Source organism: Tachyglossus aculeatus, chromosome X1, assembly GCF_015852505.1.
Source record: "Tachyglossus aculeatus isolate mTacAcu1 chromosome X1, mTacAcu1.pri, whole genome shotgun sequence".
In the NCBI taxonomy this organism is placed as follows: Eukaryota; Metazoa; Chordata; class Mammalia; order Monotremata; family Tachyglossidae; genus Tachyglossus; species Tachyglossus aculeatus.
The window spans coordinates 133,916,059-133,930,235 of NC_052101.1; the positions used below are offsets into that span (position 1 = coordinate 133,916,059).

The 14,177-nt window shown below is 45.8% G+C and overlaps 1 protein-coding gene and 1 non-coding gene across 4 annotated transcripts in view; one reads left to right on the forward strand and one right to left on the reverse strand.

Annotated features, from left to right (window-relative positions):
* Nucleotides 1–14,177, reverse strand: part of LOC119950559 (telomere repeats-binding bouquet formation protein 1-like) — a 36,365-nt gene that overhangs the window by 16,665 nt on the left and 5,523 nt on the right. For all 3 annotated transcript variants that reach the window (XM_038773077.1, XM_038739809.1, XM_038773076.1), the window contains exons 4-8: nt 12,118–12,246; nt 6,772–6,903; nt 3,642–3,702; nt 3,427–3,542; nt 3,147–3,269 (exon numbers count right to left, since the gene is read on the reverse strand). In XM_038773077.1, coding sequence (XP_038629005.1) covers nt 3,147–3,269; nt 3,427–3,542; nt 3,642–3,702; nt 6,772–6,903; nt 12,118–12,246 — 561 coding nt within the window. The remainder of the gene's footprint in view (nt 1–3,146; nt 3,270–3,426; nt 3,543–3,641; nt 3,703–6,771; nt 6,904–12,117; nt 12,247–14,177) is intronic.
* Nucleotides 11,239–11,376, forward strand: LOC119919997. Its single transcript, XR_005447769.1, has one exon. It is a non-coding gene; the product is annotated as a small nucleolar RNA SNORA7 (small nucleolar RNA).

Genomic DNA, 14,177 nt, shown 5'->3' on the forward strand with positions numbered 1-14,177 from the left:
GTACAAACATATATACAGGTGCTGTGGGGAAGGGAAGGAGGTAAGATGGGGGGATGGAGAGGGGGATGAGGGGGAGAGGAAGGAGGGGGCTCAGTCTGGGAAGGCCTCCTGGAGGAGGTCAGCTCTCAGTAGGGCCTTGAAGGGAGGAAGGGAGCTAGCTTGGTGGATGGGCAGAGGGAGGGCATTCCAGGCCAGGGGGATGTCATCTCCACTCCTCAAAAAACTTCCAGTGGTTGCCCATCCATGCCCGTATCAAAACTTCCTCACCACTGGCTTTAAAGCAGTCCATCACCTCACCCCCCGCCCCACCACCTCACTTCCCAGCTCTCCTTCTACAACCCAGCCCACACACTTCGTTCCTTTGGTGTTAACTTCTCCCTGTGCCTCGATCTCACCTGTCATGCCACTGACCCCTAGCCCACTTCCCGCCTCTGGCCTGGAATGCCCTCCCTCCTGTAATCCTAAAATTACTCTCCCCGCTTCAAAGCTTCTTGAAAGCACAGCTCCTCCAAGAGGCCTTCCCAGACTAAGCTCCATTTTTCCTCATCTCCCACCCTCTTCTGCAACACCCTGACTTGCTCCCTCGGCTTCTCCACCTTCCCAGACCCACAGCACTTATGTACATATCTTTAATTGTATTTATTTGTATTGATGTCTGTCTCCCCCCAGTCTAAACTGTAAGCTCATTCTGGGCAGGGAATGTCACTGCTTATTTCTGTATTGTACTTTCCTAAGCACCTAGTACAATGCTCTGTACACAAGAAGCTCTCCATAAATGTATTTGAATGAATGAAAACGGTGTATAATTCATTTATTTATATTCATGTCTATCTCCCCATCTAGACTTTAAGGTTGTTATGGGCAGGGAATATGTCTGCTAATTCTACTGTATTGTACTCTCCCAATCACTTGGTACAGTGCTCTGTACAATAAATACCATTTACCAATTGGGGCGCGGAGGGGGCAGGATCAGCAACAGGTGGAGCGATGGAGGCGGAGGGGGCCTGGGGAGGTGGGGGCAGCAGTTGGGGAGACTCGAGAGGAAAGAAGACCCGGGCAGGGTGCTTAATAAAATATAATAATAGTAATAATAATAATAATTAATATATAATAAAGGTCTGATATTCGACTTTTGTTTAATAAAAGTAATACATGTAGTAATAAAAGTAATAAAAAAGTAGACACCTGTCAACTTGTTTTGTTTTGCTGTCTGTCTCCCCCTTCTAGACTGTGAGCCCATTGTTGGGTAGGGACCATCTCTATATGTTGCCGATTTGTACTTCCCAAACACGTAGTCCAGTGCTCTGCACACAGTAAGCGCTCAATAAATACGACTGAATGAAATACCACTGATGGATTGATCAATCAATCGTATTTACTGAGCGCTTCCTGTGTGCCGAGCACTGTACTGAGCGCTTGGGAAGTACAAGTTGGCAACATATAGAGACAGTCCCTACCCAACAGTGGGCTCACAGTCTAAAAGGGGGAGACAGAGAACAAAACCAAACATACTAACAAAATAAAATAAATTGAATAGATATGTACAGGTTAAATAAATAAATAAATAAATAAATAAATAAATAAATAAATAAAAGTACAAACATATATACATATATACAGGTGCTGTGGGGAAGGGAAGGAGGTAAGATGGGGGGATGGAGAGGGGGGCGAGGGGGAGAGGAAGGAGGGGGCTCAGTCTGGGAAGGCCTCCTGGAGGAGGTGAGCTCTCAGTAGGGCCTTGAAGGGAGGAAGAGAGCTAGCTTGGTGGATGGGCAGAAGGAGGGCATTCCAGGCCAGGGGGATGACATGGGCCGGGGGTCGATGGCGGGACAGGTGAGAACGAGGTATGGTGAGGAGATTAGCAGCAGAGGAGCGGAGGGCGCAGAGTGGCCTGTCGAAGGAGAGAAGGGAGGTGAGGTAGGAGGGGGCGAGGTGATGGAGAGCCTTGAAGCCGAGGGTGAGGAGTTTCTGCCTGATGAGCAGATTGATTGGTAGCCATTGGAGATTCTTGAGGAGGGGAGTAACATGCCCAGAGTGTTTCTGGACAAAGACAATCCGGGCAGCAGCATGAAGTATGGATTGAAGTGGGGAGAGACACGAGGATGGAAACACTCAATAAATACCACTGACTGATATGTCTTACATCAAGGGGACCTAGAAAACGGCGTGTTTTATCACTTGATCCACCCTTCTAGGTGGACATGAATTTTCCCTGTCTTTTCCTTATAATTCTCTTCACTGCAATTTGGGAATCAGATTTTCCACTAGACTGAAAGCGCAGAGTGGGCAGAAAACATGTCTACCAACTAGGTTACATTGCACTCCCCCAAATGCTCAGTTGAGTGCTCTGCACACAGTGAGAGCTCAACAAATAACATTGATTGACTGACTGATTAAGCCTCTTCAGTAGGTTTGATACTCAATGCACTCTATTTTATGATTTATCCACACTTCAGTGAAATGCATCAAACTCATCAATCAATCAACTGTATTGACTGAGTGCTTACTGTGTGCAGGGCACTGTACTAAGTGCTTGGGAGAGTACACTCTCATACACCCCTGCCCTAAAAGACCTTACAGTCTAGAGGGGGAGACAAACATTAATATAAATTATGTATATGTACATAAATGAGTAAATTATGTATATGTACGTAAACGCTGTGCACCTGAGAAAGGAGTGAATAAAGGGAGTAAATCCAAGACCAAGGGCTATGCTGAAGGAAGGGAGTGGGAGAAGAAACTCATCAAATAGAAGAAATTCTATTTATTCTGATGGTTTTGACACCTGTCTACATGTTTTGTTGTCTGTCTCCCCCTTCTAGACTGTGAGCCCGTTGTTGGGTAGGGGCCGTCTCTCTATGCTGCCGACTTGTACTTCCCAAGCGCGTACTACAGTGCTCTGCACACGGTAAGTGTTCAATAAACACGTTTGAATGAATGAATCTTGTTGTCAGGTTTCCCAAGAAATACTGGCACAGTGATTTTATTTACATCGGATGTAAGCCGTCACTGCACCATACTCTGTAGAGCACTTGGGTTAGTTTATCCTACAGAAACTCAAGCATTGGAGGGGATCGATTATACTGGTTATTCCACTACAATGGTTCTCCTAAATGCATCTCAATTTTGAAATAGTTGATACTTACTGTTTCCTGCCACTGTGAGTCCAATCAATAGGCAAAGAGGATGAATTATCTCAGCCTGTATACGTGCTTCTAACAAAGTCTGTACATGCGGCAAGATGGAAGAGCAAATTGTCTGATTTTCCTCTGACAAGAAAAAACCCAAAACCAAATCAGGTGAAAGTTTGACTTTGCACAGACCCTCTACCGGAAAAACTCACTTGTCAACAATTCACTGAGTTTCTCATTTTTGTTATGTTCATTTCAATGACCACAAACGCTGTAGAAAATTTACAATACTTACTATTTTGAGGATTATTGACAGCTGCAGCCAGAGTATTGCACACAGCGTTCCACAGGAAATATTTCTCTTTCAAACTTGCATTGAAGAAATCAATTTCAGATTTTGTGAGAGTTTCTCTATTAGGAAACAAGCAGTTAGAGTGCTCAAAATGTTTTAAATTTGCAAACCTTTGTTTCTTATGATCTTGACCAAAGACTAGCTTCCTATTTGTTTACCTGAATAACTTTTGCAGAACAGGGATACAGCCTGTTTCTCTCAAAAGCATTTGTCCGGCACCTAAAAATAACCAAAAATTGGTTATATATCATACAATAATAATAATAGTGGTATTTTGTTAAGCACCTACTATGCGTCAAGCGCTGTATTAAGCGCTTGGTTAGATACAAGATAATCAGGTCCCATATAGGGCTTACAGTTTAAGTAGAAGGAGAAGAGGTATTTAACCCCCATTTTGTGGATGAAGTAACTGAAGCACAGAGATGTTAAATCACTTGTCCAAAGTGGCAAAACTGGTATCATTCATTCATTCACTGAATCATAGTTATTGAGCGCTTACTGCGTGCAGAGCTCTGTACTAAGAGCTTGGGAAAGTACAATACAACAATAAACAGTGACATTCCCTGCCCACGAGCTCACAGTCTAGAGTGGGGGAGACAGACATCAGTACAAATAAATAAAATTACATATATGTACATAAGTGCTTTGGGGCTGGGAGATGGGGAAGAGCAAAGAGATAAATAAAATTAGACATGCGAGGATTTGGGACTGCACAAGGAAAGAATCGCCAATCTCTCCCCACCCCCCAACAAATCCCTCCCCTCGGGACCCGGATGCCTCCCCCAAAAAGCAGGACAGCCAATCACCAAGGAGATAACATGTCAACTATCACCTATCGACAACTAACGACTTGATGGCACTTTCCCATTCACGCTGGACAGACGCTTTAATAACTCGCTAATCGCAACTCAGAATTTGTGGATTCCCCCAGGCTGGGACCAGATGAGCCCCACCTACTAGAAGGAACCCGAACTGGACATTGGGGCTACAGATTAGTTAATTATGGTATTTGTAAAGTACTTACTATGTGCCAGGCACTCAACTGCTGCAGCTCCGGACATTCTTTCCCTTATGCATTAACCCCCATCCCCACTCCATGCGCCATTAGTCCCTTTCCTCTGATCTCCCCCATCCTTGCTCCCTGAGTCTAGCACCCACCCCGCCATCGCTCTCCCCACACAGCAGCACACCTCAATTTACTCCCATCCAATCCCTCCCCAGCCCAATCCCTGCCCTTCTGTTTCAGCCTGGCATAGTGGATAGAGCACGGACTGGAAGTCAGGAGATCATGGGCTCTAATCCCGGCTCTGCCTCTGATCAGCTATGTAACTTTGGGCAAGTCACTTGACTTCTCTGTGTCTGTTACCTCATCTGTAAAATGGAGATTAAGAGCGTGAGCCCCATGTGGGACAACCCGATTACCTTGCAATAATAATAATAATAATAATAAAGATGACATTTATTTAGCTCTTACTAGGTGCAAAGCAGTGTTCTAAGCGCTGGGGAGGCTACAAGGTGATCAGGTTGTCCCACGGGGGGCTCACAGTCTTAATCCCCATTTTACAGATGAGGTAACTGAGACTCAGAGAAATTAAGTGACTTGCCCAAAGTCACACAGCTGACAATTGCCGGAGCCGGGATTTGAACCCATGACCTCTGACTCGAAAGCCCGTGCTTCTTCCACTGAGCCAAACTGCTTCTCTGCTGTTTAGAACACTGCTCGGCAGATAGTAAACGCTTAACAAACGCCATCATCATCATTATTATTATTATTATTATTATTATTATTATTATTATTATTATTATTAATCTCGGCTCCGCCACATGTCTGCTGGGTCACCTTGGGCAAGTCACTTCACTTCTCTAGGCCACAGTTCCCTCATCTGTAAAACGGGGAGTGAGACTGTGTCCAACCTGATTACCTTGTACGTACCCCAGCGTTTAGAACAGTGCTAGGCACATAGTAAACACTTAACGAATACCACAATTACTAACAAATACCATAATTATTCAGCACCCCCCTTCATCCCTCCACAGCACTGACCCTCGCCAGCTCACTCGCACTCAATCCCTTTCTAACCCACGCACCCATCACACAGCCTCCGCTCTTTATTGTACTTTCCCAAGCGCTAAGTACAATGTTCTGCCCATAGTAAGCACTCAAGACACTGACTGATTGATTGATTACTTAGAATTTCGAGTTACTATCAAATAGCATGAGTCAAATAAAATAACCTGGGCAATATGCCATCTGAATGTTGCACTTGAAAGTACATCTATCAATGGTATTTATTAATAATAATAATGATGATGATGTTTGTTAAGCACTTACTATGTGCCAAGCACTGTTCTAAGCACTGGGGTACACAAAAAGTGATCAGGTTGGACACACTGCCTGTCCCACACAGGGTTCAGTTTTCATCCCCATTTTACAGATGAGGTAACTGAGGCACAGAAAAGTGAAGTGCAATTCGGCCATGCTACTTCTTCTTCAGACCTTAGCCCCTTAAGCACTTCGGTACTTACCATTTTGGCAAGTTAAGTGACTTTCCCAAGGTCACCCAGTAGACAAGTGGCAGAGCCAGTATTAAAATCTAGGTCCTTCTGACTCTCAGGTCTGTACTCTATCTACTAAGCCACGGTGCTTCTGTAGCACTTACAATATGCAGGGCACCGTACTAAGCTCTTGAGAGAGTACAATCGAGTTGGCAGACATCACCCCTGCCATCGAGGAGTTTACAATCTACTGGGTGAGTCAGACATTAAAAAAATTACAGATAGGGGAGCAAAGCGTGCCGACTGGCTTCTAGTAGGTGGTCAGCGCGGTAGGAAGGTAACTGGGGGAAAGCAGACTGAGTGCATGAAAGCCCATGGTATGGAATTTCTGTGGGATGCAGAGAGGGAAGGGCAACCGCTGGACGTTTCCGAGGAGTGGGAGGCTTGGATGGAATGTTTTGTGGGGTTTTTTTACCTGATCGGGGCAACCGACTGAAGTAGAACCTGTAGTAGGAGGAGACTGGAGGCAGGGAGATCAGCAATTTAATGCATCTCAACTTGGACAGCTCTAAAATACTGAACAACCAAAAGCACCTGGATTTCATTTTTGATCCCACTAAATCCAGAAATTTGTATTAACTGGAGATGTACACGTACAGCCTTCTGTTGGCTGAAGTAGAAATTGGATCAAAACGGTCAAGAAGAGCTGCTCTAGTACAAGGACCATATAAAACAGAAAAAGAAATAGTCATGTTCCATGGAGATAATCCTCATTGGAAAATCCACACTTACTGTTCTTGGAAACCAGGTTCAATAGAACAGAGATAGATACTGTCTGCGAATTCACGCTGGTCTTCTCATCAACTATGAACGTCATCAGTTCATCAAACAATTCAGGAGTACAGAGACTTTGCTGACAGAGAACTGAAACGAGAAAAAAGGTCATAAGACTAGCTATTAAAAAGCACAGATACTTTTAGAAACGAATTTAACAAATTACAAACTTGCACCTCAGAAAATGTGCCAATTTTCTTTGGCTCCACTTCATTCATTCATTCATTCATTCATTAAATCGTATCTGAATGAATCAAACTGCACATTATAAAGCCAATGTGACCATAATCCAGAGCAAATGAGTCACATCTAATTCACTTCAACAGAACTGGGCATTTCCTTCCCTAACAGGTGCACATAATTCTCATTTCAAAATGAGGTCTTTCTGCCCTCAAAATGAAGTTACTTGGGGAAAATTGCCTCTTTAATACCAACTGCTTAATTCAGTGCTCTGCATATGGTAAGCGCTCCTGAAATATGATCGAATGAACCCTCAAAAATATCCTACGTAAGGGTAAGCACTGAAACAATTTTCTGTGTTTAAGCAAATGACATAAAAAAGAAAAGGGAAAAAAAAGCTTTCAGATCTTAGACTCCAAAAACTACTCTGGAAAACAATGGGGCATATGGCTTGCCTACTTCATCTAATAATAATAATGGCATTTATAAAGCGCTTTCTATGTCTACCTCCTTGCTGACCTCCCAGGAGTCTTTCCCACTCCAGTCCACGCATCAATCTGCTGCATGGATCCGTTTCCTTAAAAAAAGGTTCAATCCACGTCTCCCCACTCTTCAAGACAAGTCGTCTACATGCGCTGCCTCGAATTCCTCAACGCCAACTCTCTCCTCGACCCCCTCCAGTCTGGCTTCTGTCCCCTATATTCCACGGAAACTGCCCCCTCAGAGGTCACCAATGACCACCTGCTTGCCAAATCCAACGGCTCATACTCTATCCTAATCCTCCTCGACCTCTCAACTGCCTTTGACACTGTGGACCACCCCCTTCTCCTCAACACGCTAACCAACCTCGGCTTCACAGGCTCCGTCCTCTCCTGGTTTTCCTCTTATTTCTCCGGTTGTTCATTCTCAGTCTCTTTTGCAGGCTCCCCCTCCCCCTCCCATCCCATCCCCTTACTGTGGGGGTTCCTCTAGGTTCAGTTCTTGGTCCCCTTCTGTTCTCGATTTACACTCACTCCCTTGGTGACCTCATTCGCTCTCACGGCTTCAACTATCATCTCTACGCTGATGACACCCAAATCTCCATCTCTGCCCCTGCTCTCTCCCCCTCTCTCCAGGCTCGCATCTCCTCCTGCCTTCAGGATATCTCCATCTGGATGTCTGCCCGCCACCTAAAACTCAACCTGTCCAAGACTGAACTCCTTGTCTTCCCTCCCAAACCCTGCCCTCTCCCTGACTTTCCCATCTCTGTTGATGGCACTACCATCCTTCCCATCTCACAAGCCCGCAACCTTGGTGTCATCCTCGACCCCGCTCTCTCGTTCACCCCCCACATCCAAGCCGTGACCAAAACCTGCCGGTCTCAGCTCCGCAACATTGCCAAGATCCGCCCTTTCCTCTCCATCCAAACCGCTACCCCGCTCGTTCAAGCTCTCATCCTATCCCGTCTGGATTGCTGTATCAGCCTCCTCTTCGATCTCCCATCCTCCTGTCTCTCCCCACTTCAATCCATACTTCACGCCGCTGCCTGGATTGTCTTTGTCCAGAAACGCTCTGGGCATGTTACTCCCCTCCTCAAAAATCTCCAGGGGCTACCAATCAACCTATGCATCAGGCAGAAACTCCTCACCCTCGGCTTCAAGGCTCTCCATCAGCTCGCCCCCTCCTACCTCACCTCCCTTCTCTCCTTCTCCAGCCCAGCCCGCACCCTCCGCTCCTCCGCCGCTAACCTCCTCACCGTGCCTCGTTCTCGCCTGTCCCGCCGTCGACCCCCGGCCCACGGTCATGCCCCTGGCCTGGAATGTCCTCCCTCTCCACATCCGCCAAGGACGCTCTCTTCCTCCCTTCAAGGCCCTACTGAGAGCTGTCCTCCTCCAGGAGGCCTTCCCAGACTGAGCGCCATCTTCCCTCCCCCCACCTTACCTCCTTCCCTTCCCCACAGCACCTGTATATATGTATATATGTTTGTACGTATTTATTACTCTATTTCTTTATTTTACTTGTTCATATTTATTCTACTTATTTTATTTTGTAAATATGCTTTGTTTTGTTCTCTGTCTCCCCCTTCTAGACTGTGAGCCCACTGTTGGGTCGGGACCGTCTCTATACGCTGCCAACTTGTACTTCCCAAGCGCTTAGTACAGTGCTCTGCACACAGTAAGCGCTCAATAAATACGATTGAATGAATGAATGAATGAATGAAGACCTCCAGTGGTTGCCCATCTGCCTCCTCGTTAAAGAGAAACGCCTTACCATCGGCTTTCAAGCACTAATCAGCTCACCCCCTCCTACCTCACCTCACTGATCGCCTACAACTAACTGCACAGCCAATGCACTTCGCTCCTCTTGTGCCAGTTTAACTCACTGTGCCTGGATCTCGTCTATCCTGTCACCGACCCCTTTCCCACGTCTTCCCCCTTGCCTGGAACACCTACCTCCTCCAAATACGCCAGAACACCTCTCTCCCCAATTTTAAAGCCGTATATTGAAGGTCACATTTCTGCCAAGATTACTTCCCTGATTAAACTCTCTTTCCCCTAGCTCTCTCTCCCTTCTGCGTTGTCGGTGCACTTGCACCTCTGATCGTTGGGCATTTGGTATTCTCCTTGCCCCCGCCCCACAGCCCCACGAAACGTATGTGCATGTCTTTATATTACATATTATAAATTACTTATGTGAATGTCTGTCTCCCCCCTCTAGACTGTAAGCTCACGGTGGGCAGGGGACACGTCAGAACATGTATATCAACGTCATTGTGTTGTACTCTCCCAAGAGTTTACTACGGTGCTCTGCCCACAGGAAGCACTCAAGAAATCCCATTATTATTATTATTATGGTATTTGTTAAATGCTTACTATGTGCTAAAGACTGTTCTAAGCGCTGGGGTAGACACAAGGTAATCAGTTTGTACCACGTGGGGCTTCTTAATCCCCATTTTACAGAGAGGTCCTTGAGGCCCAGAGAAGTGAAGCAACATGCCCAAGGTCACACAGCAGAGATATTGACGATTATGACATTGAGACTGTTCTACATTCGTCCAGTAACTTTACACGTACAGGGGATAAGAGCAAGGGTTAGCAATGAATTCTAGTGATCACTATAATCATTAACAGTTTTAGAGTCAAAATCATTTGTAATCATCTGGATTTTAAACTGCACATAACTTGTAATCAGATGAATGACGATAATGAGTTTGAAGCTTAATGATCAGTTCGATTTGACCAACTGAAATTTCAATTTCAGTTCAAATAAATTAAATAGGAAGACGGCATTTTCAATGCTTATTCATGGACTGACAATACATCACAAAGAACTATGACAGGTTCCTTAGTTTAAATTATTATTATCATTATCAAATCTGATCCATGGTGATTTTATGGATATATCTGCTCCAAAACAAACTGCCTTCTGCCATAATCCATAACCTTGCTAACGGTTCTTCTGTTATCGTTGTTACGGTTTCCATCAACCGAGCTGCTGATCGGCCTCATCCATCTTTTCCTTGGACTTTTCCTAACATTAGTGCCTTCCCCAGAGAATTAGTCCTCCTGATGAGGTGTCCAAAAGACGCTAATCTAAGTAGTCATTTGGCCTTCCAAAGACCACCCTGGCTTAATTTGCTCCAAAACCCATTTGTCTGTTTTTCGGGAGAGTCCATGGTATTCGCAAAAGCCTTCTCCAACATCACATTTCAAGAAACTCAATGCTCTTTCTACCCTTGTTTTTTCACTGTCCGGCTTTCAGATCCTTACATTGTCACTGGAAATTCATTCATTCATTCAATCGTATTTATTCATTCATTCAATCGTATTTATTGAACGCTTACCGTGTGCGGAGCACTGTACTAGGCGCTTGGGAAGTACAAGTTGGCAACATATAGAGACGGTCCCTACCCAACAACGGGCTCACGGTCTAGAAGGGGGAGACAGGGTTGTGGGAGTATGTGGGAGCCCCAAGTTACAGCCTTGTGGAGGGACAGTTTGCTGGTTGGCCAGACCACAAACCCAGGGTCACACAGATCACCACCTGGAGTGTGAGGACCCTCACAAACCCAGGGGACCCAACCAGTATATACAGACTCACACCACGGACACACATTCACACTCCATGGAAATACCATAGAATTGACAATTTGTATTTTTGGAGCAATTGTTGCATCAGCACATTTCATGATGTTTCCAGGCTCTTCATAGCTAATCTTCCTAACATTAATCTTCCGTTTACTTTTTGACTACTAGTCCCTTTATTCCCCACTCAGGGGTGCACCTGGAGAGTTTCCAGTACTCTACCAGTCTCGACTAGGGGAGGGAGAGTCCAACAGAGGCATACCCATTCCATTCCTAGCTTGGGCAGTGGCTAGCCAGTGGAAGGCAATCTGCTACAAGTCAAAACTCACCTATGCTGGGCAGCAGAGGCATGGGAAAGAGTCGAGGGCGCAGACTCAAGTTTACCGCGTGGAAGGAGGCAATACTTCCATATTTTTACCAAGAAAGCTCTATAGACACACTACCAGAACGATTGCAGATGGAGGTGGGACGTTCTGGGAGCGATGTGTGCATGGTGTTGCTATGGGCAGGAGACGACTCGACAGCATAGGACAAGATGAGTTCCCTTATTATGGATTACCGAGTCCAGGAGACAAGATGAGTTCCCTTATTATGGATTACCGAGTCCAGGAGAGAAAAACTGTAACTATTTCAATCTTCCACCTGCTATAAATGTGTTAAAACTACTTTGGTTTATTTGTTTGGGGATCAGTACAGCACATAGCTAAAACCTGGATGCAAAAATGTCTAAAATAGAGAAGAGTAAAATGGTTCAACGGGTGAATTAATAGTAATGGTGGTATTTGTGAAATGCTTACTATGTGCAAAGCACTGTTCTAAGCGCTGGGGAGGTTACAAGGTGATCAGGGTGTCCCACGGGGGGCTCACAGTTTTAATCCCCATTTGACAGATGAGGTACCTGAGGCACAGAGAAGTTAAGTGACTTGCCCAAAGTCACACAGCTGAGAGTTGTAGGAGCCGGGATTTGAACCCATGACCTCTGACTCCAAAGCCCGTGCTCTTTCCACTGAGCCACGCTGCTTCTCTAGTATAAAGTACGTGATAAAATGATTTATCTTACCATTAGAATTGGCTAGAGCTCCTAATGCATGCAGGGCAAATTCTTTTAACATGTTGGGCGCATCTGACCTTGCAAGATTACGTACCAACTTCAAACCGCCAATATCTTGAAAATAAACACTCGCATTACCTACGGGATTTGCAAACAAAATGAAAGATCAAACAATGTTTCTGAATTATTCTGAAGAATCAGGCAATCAAACCCTTTCGGCAGTTTCGGGATCCTTCCATCACTCTCCTGAGAACGGGGGTAGGGTGGCCCAGCAGCACCGGGGTGGGGTGGGGGGGGGGGGGGGGGGAATACCTGGAAGCAAGGTTGGGGAGTTCAAACTCAACAGTGAAAGTGTCTGTCACTCCATCAGCAGCCCCCTACCGACCTCTGCCCCACTCTGAGCACAGCTTTCCCGGTATAGAAAACACCACATCTTCATTCTCCTTCCTTTATTTCTCACGAATTCTCCTATTTCCCCTACTCCTGCCAGCCCTAGCAGGGGAGCAGCAGGGTGCAGTGGAAAGACCAGTGGCCTGGAAGTCAGAGGAACTGGGTGCTGTTCCTGGCTCTGCACTTGCATGCTGTGAGACTTTGAGAAAGTCACTGAACTCTTCCACGCCTCAGGTTCTTCATCTGTGAAATGGGCACTCAGTACCCGTTTCTCCCTCCGATCTAGACCCTGGTCCCCATGTGCCCAACCTGCTTATCTTGTATACACACCAGAGTTTACTGCAATACTTGAGACATAGTAAACACGTAATGAATAATCACAATTATTCCCTCTATCTGTAATCCAGGCAAACAGAGAAGCTTGCATTGACACCAACGCTTACACGGTTTCTGGCACATAGTCAGTGCTTAACAAATACCATTTTTTAAAAAAGTTTAAGTTATTCCAGCTACCATATCCCTCACATTCTCTAGCTCTCTTTAGTCACTCAGTTACTTTCATTCATATTCTCTCATTCTCGATTTCTTCTTTGTTTTCTCCTTCACCTCCTCTGTAGAAACCAGGAATTCCGGCATCCCTCCCAGTGCGTGCCTCTCACTCTGGGTCCTGGTTCATCCCCCTACAGATGGCATCTAAGTCTTTGACCTTTATGACTACCACCCGGCTCCCCTCTACCACAGGGAAAGTACAGTTCCTCCTCGCCGGCAGCCCAGAGGAGCACCCAGGAGCAACCCGGCATCTGGCTGAGCAGAGAAGGGACAGTGGGAACCGCACACCGGGCCTGGAGAAGGAAGAGGGCTGGGAGCAGAGCAGTGCCATCCTGAGTCACCCACGTCTCCCTCCACCTTATACTTGGAGCCCCAGGTGGGACAGGAAATAGCTCTCATCTAATCATCTTGGACAATAATTCTGGTATTTGTAAAGTGCTTACTGTGTGCCAGGCACTCTACTAAGCGGTGGGGTGGATACGAGCAATTCGGATTGGACACCGTCCTTGTCATTCATTCATTCATTCATTCACTCGTATTTATTGAGCGCTTACTGAGTGCAGAGCACTGTACTAAGCGCTTGGGAAGTACAAATTCCCTCACCTTCTCTGATCTTGTCAGTACACTACCTAGAGGAGAAATGGAAGCTAGATCCTTATTTGGTCTTGGCGTGGAGAACGCTTTAAAAATGACACAACGCTATCTTACGTCCTGTAATTAGCATTCACTCAAGATCACTACCACGCTGCCAGGAAACTGCTCTACCGTAGATTTATGGACTGGCTATTAGGGCTCACATTCTTAACCCTCATTCCACAGATGAGGAAACTGAGGCACAGAGAAGTGTAGTGACTTGCCCAAGGTCTCGCAGCAGACAGGTGGCAGAGCCAGGACCAGAACCCACAAGTCTCTGACTCCCAGTTCCGGGCTCCATCCACTATGCCATGCTGCTTCCCATACAGTTTGTAAGAATCATAATGATTCTTGTACCTATTCCAGCTCTGAATCCAGTGTTAGGTACAGAGCAATCTGTTTTTTCACGATGACAGTACTGATAATTGTGGTACTGAACACTTACTACATAGCAAATACTGGACTAAGCACTAGAGTAGATACAAGACAATCACATA